This window comes from Mesoplodon bidens (genome assembly GCF_964165515.1).
Source record: "Mesoplodon bidens genome assembly, chromosome: 17".
NCBI lineage: Eukaryota > Metazoa > Chordata > Mammalia > Artiodactyla > Ziphiidae > Mesoplodon > Mesoplodon bidens.
The window spans coordinates 21192154-21213568 of NC_138174.1; the positions used below are offsets into that span (position 1 = coordinate 21192154).

The following is a 21415-nucleotide window of genomic DNA, read 5'->3' on the forward strand; positions in this document are numbered from 1 at the left end:
AAGATACAAGAATTTACACACGTACATCTATACATCTGTACAATTTGGAGAGACAGACGAGAGTTCGTCGAACTGTAGGATACCACATTCCATGAAGATCTGCTGGAGAAATTGTGGTCTGTGCTCTAGGACTGAGAGATTCGGTTGAACCTAAAAATTCCAAATGGAGAGGAAGACATTTCACACACGGAGGTCTGTCGTATTTGCATAGCAATTATAAACTGTTAGTTCTCAGTAGCTATCAATGGCTGGAGGTATCCATTTTCTCTAGCCTCGCCTTTAATCGAGAATGCCAAAGGAAACCTAAATCAGTGACAGGTGAGATTTAACACACCGAGGACACACGTGACTACACACATATGTACACTCAGCCCAAGTTGCTTTCTCCAGACTGTGATCGATAATCTTCCTGGACGACATGAGCAGTATACACATACTGCAGAACACCATGCAGCCGATAAAAAGGGGACAGATCTAGGTGGAAGCAAGCGGGAGGCGGGGGAGTGGCAAGAAAGCAAAGCATGTTAAGCAGGACGATTAATCAAAGCTGGTCTGCCTGACAGCCTGCCTTCCGTGTGCTGAACTCCATCACTTATAGGCCTACTTAGTGTATCTAATTCCCAAGTGACCAGAGTTGAGTGCCCATCCCCCACCCACCCACCCAAAAGGCAGCCCCAGCAAGCGTGAGGAGGAGCATGGGGGGGAATGTGTCTGAGCAGAGACACCTCTGTAAGGGACGCACCATCACTCTGGTGGAGGGACCAGAGTTCACACGAGCCAGGAAAGTGCAGCTGGGACCATACTTTGGGACAAGAGGGGATACTGAAATATGGACTGGGTATTAGAGCACATCAGGAAACATTACTAAATTTTTTATTGCAATGATGGTTTATGGTTCTGTGAAAGATGCCCTTTTTTTTTTTTTTGGAGAGGTGCTGAAATACTCAAAGGTAAAGTGGCAATGATGTCAATCACTTACTTTAAAGTGATTGGCACAAATATATACATAATACAATAAAATGTTAAGTATTGAATCTGGGTGGTGGGCACAGGTGTTCATTGCATCATTCTGTTTATCTGAAATTTTTTTAATAATAAAAAAAGAAAAGTAAAGCCAAGCAAAACAGAATTCCTTTTTTAAAAAAAAGAGCTAGAGGGAATTCCCCTGGCAGTCCGGTGGTTAGGACTCTGCGCTTCCACTGCAGGGGGCCCAGGTCTGATCCCTGGTGGGGGGAGCCAAGACCCCGCAAGCCGTGCGGCGTGGCCAAAAAGTTTTTAAATTTAAACAGAGCTCGATCTGCATATGCTCAGAAGGAGAACTGGAGCTTGCGGAGTGGATTTATGCAGGACAGGGCAGAGGGCAACGCTGGGGCCGATGCTTTCACTCCTCAGTTCTGTAAGCTTAGTTGTTTCTCAAAAGCATGTAGTACTTGTAGAATTTTAAAGAGCTCTTCCATAAGGCCTTACTTTAAACTAAGATACCTACGTTATAAAAAATCTCTTAAGGACAAAGAATAAACTGGGCAAATTATATCACGGAATACTCAGGAGGTTAAGTATCCTTAGTTTTGCTAAGAATTAGGATATCTGCGGGATTCCTCCTTCAAAATAAAGAGCCAAAAAGGTACTCCCAAATTAAAGTTTAGTGCAGTAAATGCATTTATGTAGTTCAAAGCCAGAAGTCGACTTATTTGTTCATTTTTTCACTTTCCTGAGAAGAAGAGTTAATAGTTAAAATAGCTGACTGGGGAGAGTTTATTTACACAGCAAGTCGCCAAGTAAGGTGCCTACTGGCTGCCTCCTCTGAAGAGCCGAGCAAACCCGGCAGCAGGGCTTCTGCAGCGGCTCCCGCCGTGGGCCCCCACCACCCTCCCTCTGCGAGCCTGCCGCTGCCCTCGCTTCTCCACGCAGAGAACAAGGTCCGTGCGTTCTGAAGACGCTCATCATCGGCCTCCTCACCCAGTGGGCCCTCCACCAACTTGCCCTGACACTACTCCCACGACATGAACAACACATCACTTCGGAGCCATCTCATTTTGTCACTTCCCACATACCCTGGGAGCAGAAGTGATGACACTCGTTCCTTTCTTTTTTGCTCCCCTTGCCACCAGACTCCCCGAGCCTTGCTTCCCATCCCAAATTCCAGCTCTATTCTGAACAGCGTCAACAACCGTAGGGATGACCCACATGGTTATCCTTGCCCTTCTCAACTCCAAAGACCTTCACTGCCACCCCTGCACCCCCTACTCCAGACAGTTTCTTATGACTTTCTTTCAGAATTACTTTCTACAGACCTTCTTATTACTCCAAACTATTCCACCTCTTAATCAGGAAAACTCAGTACCCCACCCTCTAGCCACGATATCCTCCCATTTCCTATTTCTCACCTCTTTACTCAAATCAATCTGCCGACCCCTCCTCCTCTGGCTTAATCACACCCTCTGACCCCTCTGGCGGTCCTTTCCCTGTCGGCCCAGCGCACCCCCTCCCTCCATCTGCTCCTAAGACTCTCTCCCCAGACTTCTGTTACTGTCACTCTACTCTCTGTCCTGGCTGATCTCATACAAGTCCGAAGCAACAACAGTCCTCAAGCTTTACCTCTGAGTCAGCTGCCTCTTTATAGCTCTCGAGCAGTGCTGTCCAAGAGGACTTTTATGTGAATCAAAAATGTGACACATTAAAACGCCACATTAAAAAAGGTAAAACTAGTGGAACTACTTCGAATATATTTTATTTAATCTAATAGATCAAAAATCTCATTATTTTAACATATAATCAACATAAAAATGACTAATAAGATACATTTTATTCTTTATTTCATACTAAGTCTTTGAAATTTGTTGTGTATTTACACACAGCACGTTCGGACTAGCCACATTTCACACGCTCTATGGCTCCCGTATTGGACAGCATAACTCTAGACCCATTTAATACAGATCTCTCGGCTGTTCCACATGGACCTGACTCAATCTTCCTTAGCCCCCGTATCTAGTGTGTCACCAAATTCTACTGATTCAAACTTCTAACTCTATCGCTCATCTATACACTTCTCTCCATCCCCCCCCATCAACGCCCTGGTTCAAACCACCTTTACCTTTCAGATGGAAAAACACAACAACATCCTAACCAGTCTCCACAGTTCTACCAACAACACCTTAATGTAATGCCAGGCATGAGTTAAAGAATAAGCTTTACTGGGGAAAGGTACAAGGCCAGGGTTGGTAAGACAGAAATGTACTCTAGTCTCCCCAGTAACTCTTCAAGAGGCTAACTAGACCAAGATGTGCATTAGGACACGGCATGGGTTCTATTCCAGAGAAGGAAATTTCAGCTCCCTATGGTCTCTCTTCCTATAGGGCAGGCGTGATAAAATGGCTTTGTCCGATGGGGAATACTGAGGCTGTTTGGCAGTCTGGATTTGGGGTGTCAACTGTTGCAGAGTTGACTCAGAATAAACTGATGATGCACTAAGCCTGGGGATTTGGGGGCAGCTGGGGCTCTTTAAAGCCCATGGAGTTACAGTACCCCTGACTCCCAGTCAGTCCCACGTGGAGCTGAGTTTGAGCGTCACTCTTACAGCTGAGGGGTGAGGAGAAGGCATGCCCTACTTCTCATCTAGCCAGTTGTCTAGATAACTCATCAGTTATCCAGGGTGACTCTTGGACAATTTTGTTCCTTGCATAACAGGTACCCTAGTCCAAGCTATCCCATACGTTTCTGTCAATTTTTTACCCGAGTCCTAGGCACTCAATACATTTTTAAAAATGCAAATCTGATGGTACAATTAGGTAGAATTTCAAAGTCCATGAGATTATCACCTGACACCTATCACAAGCTGGACTGTTTTGCCTGCTCCTTCCTACAGGAACCTGTACCCAAACACAGCAAACCACCTGACATCCCCAAAGCAACCATGGTCTTCCATTCCTGTATGCTGTCCTCCATGCGATTCTATCTTAAAACAACCTTATTCCACCTGGCTCTCTCACACTCATCAACACTACAGCTTTCAGATTCCACACCTCTCACTGAATCAGCCTTCCTGCAACCAAAGTTCATCCCCTTTCACAATTCTGATGCCCTTTTCCCGTGGTCCAAGAGTGCCCTGTGCCTACCTTTATCCTGTCACCCCTGAATTACGCCTGTGGCTTGCCAATCTCCCCCTGCTAAAGTGTGGGCTCCTCAAAGGCACAAGCTGTTTTTCTTGCCTGAGACATGACAAGTCCTCAATAAAAGTTTATTAAATGAATGAATAAAAGCTGGAAGCCAAAACATCGTAACGTACCAGATTTTGTTAGATTATTAGGAGGCTCTGCTTCTTCTAACTGAACATCTGAAAACAAAGCTTCTGAAGGTGGTACCTTCTTCTGCTCATCTTTTAAACTCTGTGCAATTTGCTGTATAAAGAAATCAGAAGGAACATTAAAGTGTAGTTTTCAGCTGAGTTTAGCAATATGAACACATTCTTTCTATAAGGTAAAAAAATATATACTAGTTAATGGATAAATGAACTAATTAAGAGAACTATGCCAAAACAACACATGGAGATGAAAAAGTTAAATTGGTACAGAGTGTCTCTATTCTCATAAAGGCATACATAGCCTTTTCTGAACCACTAATTTCAGAACCATTACAAGGTATCTGCTGAAGAGAGTCAAATATACAAGGCTCAGATTAGAAGCTTAATTTTCTATTTTACATTTAGAAACAAAGTATTCATATTTAAGATTGGGTACATTCTAGATGTCAGAAATGCTTTTATCAAGGAGTTGGCAAACTCAAACTACAGGTTTTTTCTTTATGTGAGAACAGCTACAGTTTGTTATTTTTTAAGCAGATTTTTAAAAATTATCTTATGGACTGAAACTATTTAACTCTTTTTCACTACCTAAAGAATATCATCAAATATACACAGGTCACTAACTACTAAGTTGGCAATGAAAATCCTACTAATTTACATTGGTTATAAAGGTGGAAATACACAGAAATGAAGGCCTAACACAGCGGTCCCCAACCTTTTGGCACCAGGGACCAGTTTCGTGGAAGACACTTTTTCCACAGATGTGGGGGAGGGTGGCTCAGGCAGTAATGCGAGCGATGGGGAGCGGCTGTAAATACAGATGAGGCTTCGCTCGCTCACCCGCCTCTCACCTCCTGCTGTACAGCCTGGTTCCTAACAGGCCATGGATGGGTTGGGGACCCCTGGCCTAACAGACACCCACCTACCACCAAAAAGAATAGCCAGAGAACTGTTTAGGAGACAGGCTCTGTATCAGTCAGGCCCCGTCCTTTCATTCTGCAAACAGAAACCGGAAAGTATAGCTAATCCCTAAATGGCACACAGATGTCACAGCCAGATCACCTTAAATCCCTGACCTTCACCAAAAGAAAAACAAAGCAAATAGATTTACTGGAAGCAGTACACTTAAAACAAGAGGTCTACACAAGAAAACACTCAGGGGACTTCCCTCGTGGCGCAGCGGTTAAGCATCCGCCTGCCAGTGCAGGGGACACGGGCTCGATCCCTGGTCTAGGAAGATCCCACATGCTGCGGAGCAACTAAGCCCGTGCGCCACAACTACTGAGCCTGCGTGCCGCAACTACTGAAGCACGTTTGCCTAAAGCCCCTGCTCTGCAACAAGAGAAGCCACCGCAATGAGAAGCCTGCGCACAGCAACGAAGAGTAGCCCCCGCTCACCTCAACTGGAGAAAGCCTGCGTGTAGCAATGAAGACCCAAGGCAGCCAATAAATAAATAAATAAAATTTAAAAAATAATAAAAAGAAAACACTCAGGATACTGGCCATGTGTTGACTAAATAAACATACCAAATGTATCATTAAATTAAACTGGGAGGGGGTATATAGTAAACTCAATCACCTAACACCCTATCAGACAGCACTATTAAAACAGGTATTCTATCTAGAATGTAAAAACCGATACAAAGGACACAAGGAAAGGAGGGGAGGAAGGGGAGAGAGCACAACTCCCCAGATCAGGCTGAGAAACAGACCTGTTTATACCAGTCTGCCCAAGAAGCTGGAGCTGCTGAAGGCCCCCACCAAGAAGAAGGGGGCAGCCTCCTCCTCCACCAAGATACCTTCCTAAGGATGCAACCCCAGCAGAGGCCATCTCCGCAGACCCCTCCTCTGTGCTCAGACCTGTGCAGGTGACCCCACAGGGAGGAGGGATATGCTCCCCAGAGCCTTGGGTTGTGCCTCAAACTTTACTGTGGGCCTGGCCCATGAGCAGGTGATCAGCAGGTCTGAAATGCACTGACTGGTTGGCTTCCCAGGGTTGCCGAGAACTCAGCATCGGCCAAGGCCGGGAGGATGCCTTCACCAAGTTCCTGTGTTCCCCCCTCACCCTTCCCATATCCAGTCTCCCCTGGTTTAACCTGGAGCAGTAAACCTGATTTTGTCATCCAAAAAAATTAATAGACAAATAAAAAGAATTTCCAGGTTCTAATTCTGTTTAAGCACTAATACCCTATGCATTATTTTAACTCTGTACAGCACTCAAAGAAAATGAAGATACACATGTAACTGAAAGATCAGTGAGATATACCTAAGTCTTCAAACCATAAACTGGACACCAGCACTGTGTAATTTTGAGGAGACAACCACCAGAGTTTTTAATGAGAGAAGACGACACATGGTTATGTGACCATCAACTCCGGTGGCTTATATGTTATTAATCCTCTTCTATGTCACTTAACAAAAAAAAGAGAAATCATAGAAAGCACTAATTCTATTTAAAAATTGAGAAGACACACTTCCTGGAAAAGGACAGAAAACCATATAGAATGTTTATAAAATACAACTTGAAGGAAGGACAATCTAACAAATTATTTCTGTTCAGTTTTTTAAAATTTTTATTTCCTATGATTTCATGGCAAGTTTATCTTGATTTTTGCATCCTGAATGAGAATTAAAAAGAAAAATCCTATTTTCACCAGTATAAAATATCCAAAAGTTGTGTGGGGTAGGGGAAAGATCAAATAAGAAGACCCTACCTCCATCATTACTAACTTATCAGGATATGCTAGATCTCCAGGAGCTGGTTTATAGCCTGTGATGTCTGTTTGAATGTAGATGTGGGTTCGGTAGACAAGTCGCTCTTGTACATCTTCCAACATCTGCTTTACTCCAGCTGCAAATGCCCCCAACTGTTCAGCTGATAAAAAAAAAAAAAAAGGTCAATCACCCACTCCTTCAGATTTAAAAAATATTTTCTTTAAACAATCAAAAACATTACAAAATTGTCTAGTAATAGTATAAACCACTCTTGCTTCAGGGACTGGATGTATTCTACTTTGGTATGACTTGATGACCTTAGAAAAATTTAATAAACGTCTTCCAATTTCCTCAAATTTAAAATTGGAAAATAAATTTGCCCTTACATCTTCTTCCTGGGACTCTGTGAAATAACTTCCATTATTAATATAAATAATAATCTTATTTTTAAAGTGCTTTGTGTTTTTTAAAAAGTATCTCTATAGCTTCATACCAATCCTGAGAGATAGCTAAAGCAGCTTATTAATTAGGTTATCACCCCCATTTTACAGATAGAGTCCCACAGATATTAAATGACTTGTTAACATTCTCACAAAGAAAAATGAATAAAAAAATAAAATGAGGGAATTCGTCAGCCGTCCAGTGGTTAGGACTCCGCACTTTCACTGCCAAGGGCCCGAGTTCAATCCCTGGTTGGGGAACTAAGATCCCACAAGCCGCGCAGTGCGGCCAAATAAATAACTAAATAAAATGAGATATGCGTTTGTATAGAATTTCTTCATTTCTAAGATGCCATCAACGTTAAGACACACCAGTGATTCAGTATCAGCTTTCTAAGGGCTGGGGAGTTGGAGGCATTACACACTCATATAAATATTTACATTAATTTAAAAAATCATCTTTAATTCAGCATTAAAATGGGAGAAAACGTACATCTTTGAATGAACTAAATGCAATAGAATAACAAACTCCGGGAGAGTAACAAACCTATAGTGTCTCTTAAGGAAAGTCAAAGTAAGGACAAAAATTTCTGCCAGTAAAATGATTACCTGAAGGGTATTTTTTAAAGGTACCTAAGTATCACTAGGAAAATCATGTTTTTTATGACAATCAAACCAATTGTTAAAGCATGTATTAGATGAATAAAGTAGAGCTACTCCAGAGAATTGCTTTTCTTTATTTGTAATTTCAAAAAAGATGAATTATTACTATGTATGTATGCTAAAACAATTTCTGTTTTTTAAATTAAGACTATGCAATACAGTCAATTACTTTATGTACTCTGGTAACAGCGTACTAGAAATACCCAACCCAAGGTCAGTTCTCTATGGATTTCATTTTTTTTTTTTTTTTTTTTTTCGGTATGCAGGCCTCTCACTGTTGTGGCCTCTCCCGCTGCGGAGCACAGGCTCCGGACGCGCAGGCTCAGTAGTTGTGGCACACGGGCCCAGCTGCTCCGCGGCATGTGGGATCTTCCCAGACCGGGGCACGAACCCGTGTCCCCTGCATCGGTAGGCGGACTCTCAACCACTGCGCCACCAGGGAAGCCCCCTCTATGGATTTCAGATGCCAGAAAGAATAGTAACTATAATTATTTTATTACCAATTTTGCCCAGATTTAAAAATTCTTTCCCCATTATTATTTAGTCACAGAATAAGGTGCATCTTGATTCAAAAAGACAAGGCATCAATCCAAGTTTTAAAAATATTGTTTATATAAGGATGGGGGGGAGGTACTAATCTTTTTCAAATTCACTGAGCCATAGATATAATTTAAAAGACCTTTGAAATGATCATTTCTACTTATTTACCATTATTCTGTACATGATCTTCAAGCACCTCATTTTTAAGAATCCCACAAAGTTCGGATAAAGTCTCTAAGTGAATAACGTGAATGATCAATGGCCTGAAGACATCATACAATGACACACACAGTTTCTCCAAAAGTTCACTAAAATGAAAGAATAAGACATGGTTATCAGCAGTAATCCTTTCAGTATTTCCTAAGAGTTTAAAAGTCACCCTTGATTGCTTCCAGCCAAAATAAAAAATAAAAATCTACTGGAAAATAGTATGTGGGAACATTATATAATGAGAAGTGAAAGGCTGAAAGTAATTCTGTGAACTGTTTTTGCTAGAATCAGTAATCAAGCTCAGAATTAATAAGCGATCCTCAACAATTAGCTGGCCCCAGCCGAATGTCAATTTATTACAACTTCTGTTAGCAATAATTTTGTGTATGTCCTTTCAAAAACAATAAAAAATATTTCAGTAGACTTAATTTTCCTTTTATAACCTACACCACTATGAATCAAATGGTGACATTTTCCCCAGGAAAGATAGGTTCAAAACTCTTGAATACTTACAGACTTAGATAAACAAAACTCAAAATATTCTGGACATACACCAAGTATTTTGACAATTTTAAACATTTGAAAAGAAAAACATTAGGCTGTCTATACTCTTTATATTGTCAACAGTACTCTTCTATATATAGTATTTCATCAAAACCGTAAGATATATTTGTCTCTTCCCCTTTACAAGAGGCATAATCTTGGAATTTTTTAACAGTCAAAATCACCAATATGAAGAACCCCAAAATGACTGACAGTGGGTTTGAAAGACACTTTGAGAAAAATAAGAAAAAGGATTTTAAATAGTATCTACGTTTGTAAGTGTCCTTCATTAGTTAGAATCATAGAATTTTTTAAATAGAAGGAATTATTACACTTAGTGTAGATAAAGGGATCTAGATACCAAGACAGTTCCCTATACAGGATTCTTACTATCATAACTTATTGTCTCCATAATTATAATTTAAACAATACGAAAGTATGTTGGCCTTTAAGCTGCACATCTATTTCAAAATAAATAACCACTGTCCCATTCAACAATATTCTGTTCACATACCCACAAAAGTTAAAACACTCCAGAGTTAACTTTAGAATACTCCTATAATATAATAAGCCATTACAGCCATTAGCGAATTTAAATCTTAAAAACAAGAGTTAGATTCTGTGTACCACCTACTCTAATTTTGATGTTGGTTTTGTAAAAAATTCGTTATAAAGTTGGTGCTCATCCTGGCATACATGAACCATAAAGGCACAGCCACTGCGAATCTGCGGGAAACAAACACACACCATCTACAGTTAGAGACACACAACAACTCCAGCGTTTATGAAATAAAGCCAACATTTTATTTACAAAGAGACTATGCATATATAATTCATAAAACAACTCCCTGAAGAACAGAAAATGGTTTTCTGCACAGTGGAACTATCGATGATTTTTATTTTCTTCTTTATGCTTTCTAAGCTTTTGACAATGAAAACTACTCTTCTAGTTGAAAAGTATTTAAAAAAATAATCTTTATGTATTTTTCTATAATCTGAATTAAAATCACACTAAAAAAAGCACTTCTGCAGCAAAAGCTAAGATTAATTTGTCTACATAAATCCAGAAACTTTGAAACTTCATCTTTCAAAAAACAATACTGATTTGTGAATCTTCATACCTCAAAAAATCAATCAAGATGAGAATATTTTGCCAAACTGAATGCTAATTACTAAACTAGATTTGTCATAACAGAAGGAAACATTCTGTAAGTTTGTTGATATGGGGACCAAAACTTATTTACCCAAGTATAGTTTCTAGGGTATCCTAACAGCTCAAAAGAAGGTTTAACATTAAACCACAACAAGCAGAAACTCACCAAGGCACAGTGATCTCTGTTATTCTGGCTGGTTAACTCTGTTACAGTACAAGTAATACTAGGGCCCAAAAGGAGTTCCCGCTGATCAAGGTAACACTGGTGGATGTCATTTAGCAGTTGTTGGTATCTGATGAAAAGCAAATGAGATTGGAGTACTGTATAAACTTCTGATTTCAGATATGTAAATTAAATCCGATCTTAAATCCCAAAATAGGTTGCCAAACCTCCAAAGCTATATGGTTACCGCTCATTTGCCCACATTAAATACTAGAAATATTTATGTATATAAAGAAAAAACAAACCATAATGAACTACCATAACCTTTATCTTTTAAAGACAGATTTATCTTTCAAGAGTAGTGATGTTACATCTACCTAAATGAGAAGGAAATCCTGCTATATGGGAAAAGATGCCTTACAAACTCACCAGGTCAGGTCTGTGACCTTGCTCCCCAAACGGAGCTGTGTGCTACAAGAAAAAGCTTGTACAGCATGCAAGGTAATTGCTCAGAAAATATCAGGGACATAACAGACCTGGCAAAAGAGCACTTCAAGGAAGGTAATTTGGAAATTGAGGACCCTGTGGGTACTCACTCAGGTATTTTTTCAGATCGTTGTTCTATTTGTTCAATGAGAGTCTGTGGAATAAAGACAAGTCCATTAACTCCATCTGTTTTAGTTATATTTTCAATTGCTTTCTGATTATAATAGTAACACAAACTCATGTTAGAAAGTCTGTGACTACAAAAAAGTTGAAACATGAAAGTCACCTAAAACACAAAAAAAGTAATCACAGTATTTCAGAATATTTTCTTTCAGTTTTTGTATGCACACAGTTACTACATTTTTCTTTTTAAACAAAACTGGAATTATACTACATATTCAGCTTTGCAATCTGCTTTTTTTTTAAAGATTTTTTTTTTTAATTTATTTAATTTCTTTTTGGGTGAGCTGGGTCTCGTTGCTGCACATGGGCTTGCTTCTAGTTGCAGCGAGCGGGGGCTACTCTTTGTTGAGGTGCATGGGCTTCTCATTGCGGTGGCTTCTTTTGTTGGGAGCACAGGCTCTAGGTACGTGGGCTTCAGTAGTTGTGGCACACGGGCTCAGTAGTTGTGGCTTGCGGGCTCTAGAGTGCAGGCTCAGTAGCTGTGGCGTACGGGCTTAGTTGCTCTGTGGCATGTGGGATCTTCCCGGACCAGGGCTTGAACCGTGTCTCCTGCATTGGCAGGCGGATTCTTAACCATTGCGCCACCAGGGAAGCCCAAGGAACTGACATTTTAAAAACTAAGTCTCCCCAACCAGGAACCTATTGTGATAGGTTTACCATTTATTCAAACTTTTATGATTTTCTTTCTAGTTTTGTTATTTTCTTCATCCTTATATTCCCATTAAGGTTATTTCTAGGTAAATATTTTATGCTTTCTGTCACTAATATAAATGAAACCCCATCATATATACTAACTGGTTACTAATGATATGTAGGAAAGCCACTGATAATTATATAATCATTTTATGTTCACCCACCACTGAGCCCTCTTATCTACACCATTTCTTTTCTAATCAAAATTTTATCATTGCTAGTTTGACTAACAAGCAAAAGCAACAAATCAGGCACAATCTAAACCTCAAACCATCGACTAACCACTGTATCTTCTCTAAACAAGACCAAGTTCCTATTTCAAAAAACAAAAACTCGGGCTTCCCTGGTGGTGCAGTGGTTGAGAGTCCGCCTGCCGATGCAGGGGACACGGGTTCGTGCCCCGGTCCGGGAAGATCCCACATACCGCGGAGCGGCTGGGCCCGTGAGCCGTGGCCGCTGAGCCTGCGCGTCCTGAGCCTGTGCTCTGCAGTGGGAGAGGCCACAACAGTGAGAGGCCCGCGTACCACAAAAAAAACAAAAAAAACAAAAAAAAAAACAACTCCTTTCCACTGACTTTCAAGAGGGAAAGAAGGAAGAGAGTGAGGTCAGAGTCAGCAAAAGCAGACTACTCTTTCTAGTAGCTTCACAATAATAAAAAAAAAAGATACATGTACCAGCTCCAGTCAGCTGTATCTGGGATTACACTGATTTAAAGTATTGCATTGGCTCTCTACTTTTCCTGAATTAGCATGACATGCAACATCCTCTGTGAGGTGGTCTTTGCCATCTTTCCTTTCTTCTTTACTATCACACCTTACGGAAAGTCTTATGTTTCAGTCTTAAATGAGGTCCTCCCAAAATACAAGTCTTTTATGTCTCTACAACTTTCCCTATACATGCTGCTCTCTCTGTATAAAATATCCTTATCAATCCCCTCAAGGCTGCTATAAATCTATGTTTTTTTAAGCTCAACTATCACCTTCAACTGGAAACGTTCCCTGAGCATCACAGGAAGAGCTAGGTGTTTCCTGCTCTGTGGGCTTAAAGGACCTCAACATACACTGCTATAATGTGGAAGGACAAAGTCTACCTTTCGTTCAGGTTCATTTTCCTGGTATAAACAAAGGACCTAACATACCTTAGCATTTCAAAAGGGCTGGCTAAATAAATTTCATAGCATTATCTTATTTATGTCAATAGACTTACTCTGACTTTGGGGGCAGCAGCTCGAAATTTCACATAAAATAATGTGAAGGCATTGTCTGCATTAGGTACAGATGAAGGATCCTAAAGAAACATGGGGGAGGATAGGGAAGGAAGATAATTAGCGAACAAATAATGGTTCAGAAAGTATAACACAAACCATTTCGTATGGCTACTGCTTGGCCAACCAAAAGCTTACAGAGAGGAAGATTAAATACTATTATTGCTACAAATGAGAAATAATTATGTGGAGCTGTTGTCTCTCTCTACTTTATAATTAAAATTTATGCTACGTTACATGAATTTTGGTGGTAAAAAGACTGAACTCAGATTCATACTCAGTCACTTTCTGAGTGTAGGACTTTGGTCAAATTACTTAACCTCTCTGAGATTCAGTGCATCCATTAAATGGTGGTAACACACACGCACAAAGGTTTTACACGGCTCAATGATAAAGCACTAACACACGGTAGGTACTAGTACTTATTAGGTGTTAGTTTCCTAAAATAAAATTTTGCAAAATAGAAAAATTCTATAGTCTGTTATGTCAGCTAAGAGCAATGGGAATGGTAAAATGCAATACAAAAATCAGTAGCTTTGAACTAAAAGCTCAAGATATTCCATATTCTTTAGAAAGTAGGCTGAAAAAATAAAATAAATTATCTTTCAGGTTTTATTTTCTTAGGAAAGAAATGTGCTCAATGACCATCTGATCTAGCTCCACTCTTATTTCCTAACCTAACACGCTGCTAATTTTCCACCTAGCATCTACTAAAATCTGTAATTTATTAATTTGTCTTTTTCCTTCTTTACTGATTATTTCTCCTGAACATAAGCTCCATGAGGGCAGGGACCTTGTTAGCTCCTTTCACTATTGTACAGTTCTTAGTACAATGCCGAGCATTTAGAAGGCATTCAATAAAAATACATTTGCTAAATACAGAAAATTAAATTATCCATCATTTGTAAAGAAAGAATCTATCATATGTAATTCTACCACTCAGACAGAACCACTTTTATTATTTTGGTGTATTTCCTCCTAATATTTTCTTTAAAAAGATAGGAAAAGAAAAAGCTTAAGTGAGAAATAGTTTGAATCTTATTTTAATATTTATCATATAGTACTGAATATTTCTCACACTGTTATATATTCTTTGAAAATAAGACTGTGACAGACATATATAATGTAGGCATTTTTTCTTCTTATAAATAAAATTGCAACACATATTTATTTAACAAAAGGTAAAAAAAAAATTGGAGTTACTAGATACTAATCTCAGACTAACATTATGGAAAATAAATGAATTAAAAAAACAAAAACAAAGAAACACCTCACCAGTTAACTCACCCTTTTTAATAACTGACTTGTGAGGTTCTGTAGTGTGTTCACAGTATATGTCTTCATGAGGTGCAAAGCTTTAGAAAGACACTGCTTAAATTTCAGTAAATATACAGGATAATCTTTAAAATTTGGCTGTAAAGGAAAGGGAAAGATTTACAAAGATGAAGCAAACTTTTAATGAAAACCAACCTGTCCTTTATGTAAAGCTATACAGAAAGTTCAAAAGAAGATCTTATGTAGATTGTAAGCTCCTTGAAGACAAATACTATGACTGTCTTGGTCATAGCCAAATTCCCTGTGCCTGGCACAAAGCAAGGGCTCAATAAATATTTGCAGTTTTTAGCAAAATATATTTTCAGTATCCCACAGACAACAAGGCTAATATGTGAGGCCCAACTAAGAAAAGAATAGGAGTTGGGTGAAATAAATACAGCTATAAATCCTTGGAGGGCAGAAAGAGATGGTGATTAAACCAAAGGACTTGTCCTTTTATTTCCCCCGCTAAGTACTACTTTTTGTTTCCAAGGAAGCATCTAGCAAAACAGTAAGTCAGTCCAAAAATCACTAGTCCTTTTGGATGGGATAAAGTTGTGTCAGCCAGCCGCTTTTGCTATTCCAGGGGTTGCTGCAGCAGCTGAAAGCATTTTTTACATCACTACTGAAAATGACTAAGAATTTACTATAGTTTTTCTTCAAGTATATTATGGAAAGAAATAATTAGTTTACTGCATAAGAAATGATATAATAGGGATGTTAAGATTTCTTTAAAACATACAGAAATACCATGACTTACATGAGATGATATGTATGTAATACAGTCATCTAACTTGGCCAGCATTGGTATAAATCCTTCACTATTCACAGACAGCGTGGGAGAATTCAATTTCTTTAAGGGAAAAAAAATTTTTACATTTTAAGAGTCACCAAATATACTCAAATGCAGCCCATGTGTAACAATACAATAAAGAAAGGACAAATTTAAAAGAATATGGATTGAATTCAGTTTACTCCTAATGACCTTTAATGGGGCTCTTCACGAATTAGTAAACACTTTATACTCCATTGCACAATGTTATATTAAAATAATACATCATGTAGCTAGATTTCCCACTTTCTAGCACTTTACAACATAAATTTTCCACTTTCAAACACTGGCGATCTTCTCAAGGTTAAAAGATTAACTAGCAGTTATCATGTTCAGCAGTCATACTGAAAGTAAAATATAAGTAAACATATACAAATAGTACTAATATAAGGTAATATATAATATAAACATGATATTTAATATAATAGATAAAATGATAAATATTAAAATATATAAAACTATATAATATATATAAAATATAAGTAAAATGACCCAATTATTCCTTATCTTGATATACAAATAGTTTGGCAATGATTTATATTTCCCATTGCATTCCACTGTTAACTGGCTACTGGTTTTATTTCTAACTCTTTAGCAAACAATAATAATTTAGATTAATTTAATAATTTTAATAACATGATTTAGATGCAGTTATTATGATTAATTTATGAGCCAGAACACAGAGAAATATAATTTACACAGAAGTCTTTATTGTGACTACCTCTTTGGGATCCAAGAATCCGTTATGAGGACTATACTTTTCCTCAAACTAAACATGAGATTAGTTTAAGAAATATTTTAATTACTATTATAGAAGCACAACCACAGCAAGATTTAAAATGGAATATTTCTTCTTATAACCTTCACAGCTTACAAATATGATACTATAAGAGTTAACCAACAAAGATTTTAATAGCAAAAATACAATTTAAGAAGAGCTATTATTTAAATCACATTTGGAAATCTGAACTGGTAATGGTATGTCCATCACTCACAAATAGGAATATCTTAACAACAAGCAAACTATTGTTAAAATATCACTCAAGCCAATTTATAAGGTTAAAGATTATACTCAGAATGGGAAATATAAAATAAAGCCACTAATTCTAGAAAAAATAAAGAACAATGCTTACTGTGTTAATAGTTTCCAATTCATTAAAATAGGAGAGCTTTTGTTGAATGTTTTCAGCCAGATCAACAAGTTCCGACTTGAATTTTTTAAAAGAGAAAAATCAGTTATTGTGAGAACATAAGAATCAACACTCCAGTCTCAAAATTACATCGAAGAGATTTATACTAGACATACAGGTTTATATTAGATATATGATTTCAGAATAATGCCCAAAGATTTCTGCAATCATGGGCTAAAATAAGCAATGATTATTACAGTAAATTACATATCTTTTTATAAAATAACAGATGATTACCTTTTTAAAAACATACAAATATACATAGATAAAATTCTGAGATAAGTATAGTAACTTAAATATTCTATCTTTAAGTCACAAGTTTATAAGTGCAACCTAGATCTGTTCATCTTTTCATAAACCCCACCATTAGTATAATCACTATGCCTTGTTTGAAAAGTGTCAATAGGGAATTCCCTAATGGTACAGTGGTTAGGGCTCGGCGCTTTCAGTAACAAGGACTGGGTTCAATCCCTGGTCGGGAGCTAAGATCCCGCAAGCCGCGCAGCGCAGCCAAAAAAAAAAAAGAAAACTGTCGCAAATGTGAATATACCCTCTTCACTCTGAAACTGTACTGAGACCTAACAGCTCAAAACATATGAAAGCTTGCCCGTGCTCCTGCTGACATAAGCTTAAAAGCAGGCTGTCAAAGTAATAATTTGCATACTTAGCACAGGGCCTCATACAGAGAAATGTTCAAAATATACTTGGAGAAATAAAGGAAATTAGAATTAAATTGTATTCATCTATTTAAAAATAAAATATTAAACATAGTCAGTCACTGACACTCTCTCCTATTCCAAATTACCTGTTCTTTCAGGAGCTGTTCACAGGCTTCATGTAGGGTTCCTGTCTTATTGGACACAAAAAGATACTGTTTCTGCAATGATTCCAGATGCTGAAGAGCACTGTTGACATCATTCAATATAGCATCACACTGCTCCTGAAACCCAGACAAGTAATCCCTCATCTGTCTAGAAAACAGAACCAAAAAGGGGATTGGCAATAATATTTTCCCCCAATAAGCACAGACAATAAACAACAAAGTCTTGTTTTCCCCCAAATGTTTGCATTTCAGAAGGAAAGTCTGACCTATTCAAAAAGTTTATTATATTCAGAAATATAGCAAAAGCTATGTCACAAACTGTTTCAGTAGTTAGGAAGGAAAATGATTGAAACTATGAGCAATAAAATGAATCAGCCTGGGCTTCCCTGGTGGCGCAGTAGTTGAGAGTCTGCCTGCCGATGCAGGGGACACGGGTTCGTGCCCCGGTCTGGGAAGATCCCACATGCCGCGGAGCGGCTGGGCCCGTGAGCCATGGCCGTTGAGCCTGCACGTCCGGAACCTGTGCTCCGCAACGGGATAGGCCACAGCAGTGAGAGGCCCACATACCACACACACACACACACACACACAAAGGAATCAGCCTTAAAGCCATAAACTGGCTTTTCACATGTAGGGCAATAAATCATGGCCTCAACTTTCAAAGACTGGGACACCAGGCCCATCCCAAGGTAACAAGTAGGTCCATCCTTCAGGTCATGTCTGCCTTTGAGAGATGGTGTGATGTCATGGAAAGAATTTTGGACTTGGAATTGGAAGACCTGAGTCCAAGTCCCAGCTCTGCCCAAGTCTCCATGACATTAGGCAAGTATTTAATAGTCACAGGCCTCAGTTTACTCGCTTGTAAAATGGGAATAATAACACCTTCCCTTATAGAGCTGCTATGAAGATTAAATGGAATCATACATCAAAGAGCCTAACACAATGCCTAGCAATAGTAGTCACTTAATTAATGTCAAATGAATACAAATGTTCAACCCACGGTCCCCAAATCAGCTAGAAACAGTACAGTCACTTCCCCCATGCTGTCAATATACACAAACAAAACAACATAGTTCACACCCAGCCTAGCTGGCCATCCCTAAAGTCTCTTGGGTCTCTCCCTCTAAAGAAAGGCAGCAAACACCTCTTAGGGTTCCTGACAAAACTCCCACTTGATTCCAAGCCCTTCTAGAGTTATCTAAAATCAACTTCTGCCCCTCCTAACCTATTAATTACAATGTGACTTTTTTTTAAATCACACAACTTCCAATACCAGTTGGAATGACCCGCATCCTTTCTAGCTATTCTTAAAGAAAATGTTGCTGTTCAAGTTTTCTTTGTACCTTAATTTTGTTTAAAGGCACAGATAATGAAATGCTTAAGATGATCTAAGAATTAGGACAGCCAACAAATATAAGAGCCACATACCTATATTTAGTTCCTTCATCCTGATCCATCTGAGTCTGTAGCTTTGCAAACCATGAGAAAAACTGGAAAAATAGGGTATTACGTTGTCAACAAAACTAAAACAGAGAAAATGAAAAGTGGCTACATGCTAAACAGCAAGTCAAAAGGGTAGACACGAAGTCTTACTGTTTGGGGCTCAGACATTAATAGCTTTAAGCCAGGAGATGATAATTTAATTGCATGGTCAGTGTCTACATTCCAGGAAAAGCAAAGTATCTTAAAAACTTGGGCCATTTTCAGAGTTAAATAAGAAAGAGTATTAACACGATAATATGTAGAAATAAACATTTCTTCCTAAGAAGCTAATGCCTACCTGCTAGTCTGCCAAATTTGAGTAGGTAACATAGGGCTTTGGGTAAATATTAATGTTATCTAATAATAATTGTGAGAATATAAGCTCAGAAATAATATAAAGGAGTGGTTTAAAAACATAGCTTTTGCATCAGCTAAACCTGGGTTTGAATTCTGGTTCTACTATCAAGTTGAATACTTAAAATGAGTACATTTTATTGTATGTAAATTATAACAATGTATTAGATCTTTTTTTTAATTTAAAGAGAGATATGCAAGTGCAAATTTAATCCGGAAGATCTTTTTTTTTTTTTTCAAATAGTCCAAGTAAATTCATAGACATGGTGCAAGATTATCTTCTATAATTCTCAAGTGGGATTCGAAGTCAAAGGTATGCTTTATTCTCTCAAGATACTACTCTTGCCAAGTACCTTGTCTTTCGTTTCCTGAACACTGTGTGCTTGGCACACACTGCATTTACATGCATTATCTAATTTAATTCTCATGAAAGTCCTATGAGATAAGTATATAATTATCTTTGTTTTACACATTAGGAAACAAGAGACCTGAGAAGATAAGTAATTTGCCTGAGCTCACACAGATGGTAAGTGATAGAGGTGATCTTCAGATCCAGGTTGGTCTAACTCAAGAGCTAGAGCTCTTCATCACTTTGCAGCACTGCCTCTCTTGACTTAGTGCAGAGGTTCCCAACCTTTTTGGCACCAGGGCCTGGTTTCATGGAAGACAATTTTTCCGTGGACCCGGTGGGGGGCAGGGGGGATGGTTTCGGGATGATTCAAGTGCATTACATTTACTGTGCACTTTATTTCTATTACAATTACATTGTAATATATAATGCAATAATTATACAACTCACCATAATGCTGACAGGAGGCGGAGCTCAGGCGGTAATGCGAGCGATGGGGAGCGGCTGTAACTACAGATGAAGCTTCGCTCGCCCGCTGCTCACCTCCTGCTGTGCAGCCTGGTTCCTAACAGGTCACGGACCACTACCGGTCCATGGCCTGGGGGTTGGGGACCCCTGACTTAGTGTATATGCAATTCAGCACATTTGCTTTATGTTTCACTTGGTAAATGCCTTAGCCTTGATTCTTCTTTTTTTTTAATTGAAGTATGGTTGATGTACACTGTTGTGTTAGTTTCAGGTGCATGGCAAAGTGATTCAGTTTTGTGTGTGTGTGTGCGTGTGTGTGTGTGTGTGTGTGTGTGTCTATCTGTTCTTTTTCAGATTCTTTTCCCTTATAGGTCATTACAAAATATTGAGTATAGTTCTCTGTGCTGTACAGTAGGTCCTTCCTCAGCTTTGATTCTTAAGAGGACAGAAAGATGAGACAGAGGAAGCAGCAGAAGAAACTACTGTACATTTAAGTTTATAGTTGGGAATAAGCAAAAACCAAGAGATTTCACATGCTAAATTTCAGAAAAGTAACTATAAGCGTTCGTCTAAAGAGCATATTGAAGTTTTTAAGAAAGAAATTACCTAGCAACAAGCAGTGAGGGGTGCGGTTGGGGGGTCTGCATGTGTGCATGTGTCCATGCACATGCACGTTGGGGGACACATTAACACAGACACATACTGGGAGGAGGTCTAAAGGGCATAAAATATCAAAACCTTAATAAATATAATAGTCTATCCAAACTTGGAATAGCATATTTTTATCTGTACTGCAAATAAAACTGGGCAACAGGTTCATTTAAAAAACTTAAGAAATAACCACAACTAACACAAAATCAAAAATGTTCTAGAAAGAGACACAGCTTTGGGAAAGATCACTGGTGTTCTCCTTACTTGGTGCAAGTAATATATCCTTCTTTCTCCAGCCCCCAAAACAAACAAACAAACAAACAAACAAAAAGATGTTCTAGAAAGACTTTAACTACAGTTTCCAATGTTCAGAACTTTTAATTAGGACCTCTGTCTTGAGACATTTAAAACAATCAAATATCCTTAAAAATAATGCTGCCATTCACCTGCTGTGCAGTTTCAATTCTTTCTTCTTCCATTTCTAAGGAGGTGAATCCCTTCAAGAGAATGTCTTCTGTAGATTCAGGCACTACTGAAGCCTGTGCAATGGGCAGCGACTGGGATGTTAAACTGCACAAGTCTTCAATTGGGAGCTTGAA

The 21415-nt window shown here is 38.5% G+C and overlaps 1 protein-coding gene across 2 annotated transcripts in view; it reads right to left on the bottom strand.

Annotated features, from left to right (window-relative positions):
- COG3 (component of oligomeric golgi complex 3) overlaps positions 1–21415 on the bottom strand; it is a 64281-nt gene that overhangs the window by 30446 nt on the left and 12420 nt on the right. For both annotated transcript variants that reach the window (XM_081214902.1, XM_081214903.1), the window contains exons 2-15: positions 21263–21409; positions 18941–19002; positions 17495–17660; positions 16633–16707; positions 15428–15520; positions 14641–14766; positions 13296–13376; positions 11324–11367; positions 10731–10857; positions 10046–10137; positions 8827–8966; positions 7015–7175; positions 4286–4397; positions 26–150 (exon numbers count right to left, since the gene is read on the bottom strand). In XM_081214902.1, coding sequence (XP_081071028.1) covers positions 26–150; positions 4286–4397; positions 7015–7175; positions 8827–8966; positions 10046–10137; positions 10731–10857; positions 11324–11367; positions 13296–13376; positions 14641–14766; positions 15428–15520; positions 16633–16707; positions 17495–17660; positions 18941–19002; positions 21263–21409 — 1551 coding nt within the window. The remainder of the gene's footprint in view (positions 1–25; positions 151–4285; positions 4398–7014; positions 7176–8826; positions 8967–10045; positions 10138–10730; positions 10858–11323; positions 11368–13295; positions 13377–14640; positions 14767–15427; positions 15521–16632; positions 16708–17494; positions 17661–18940; positions 19003–21262; positions 21410–21415) is intronic.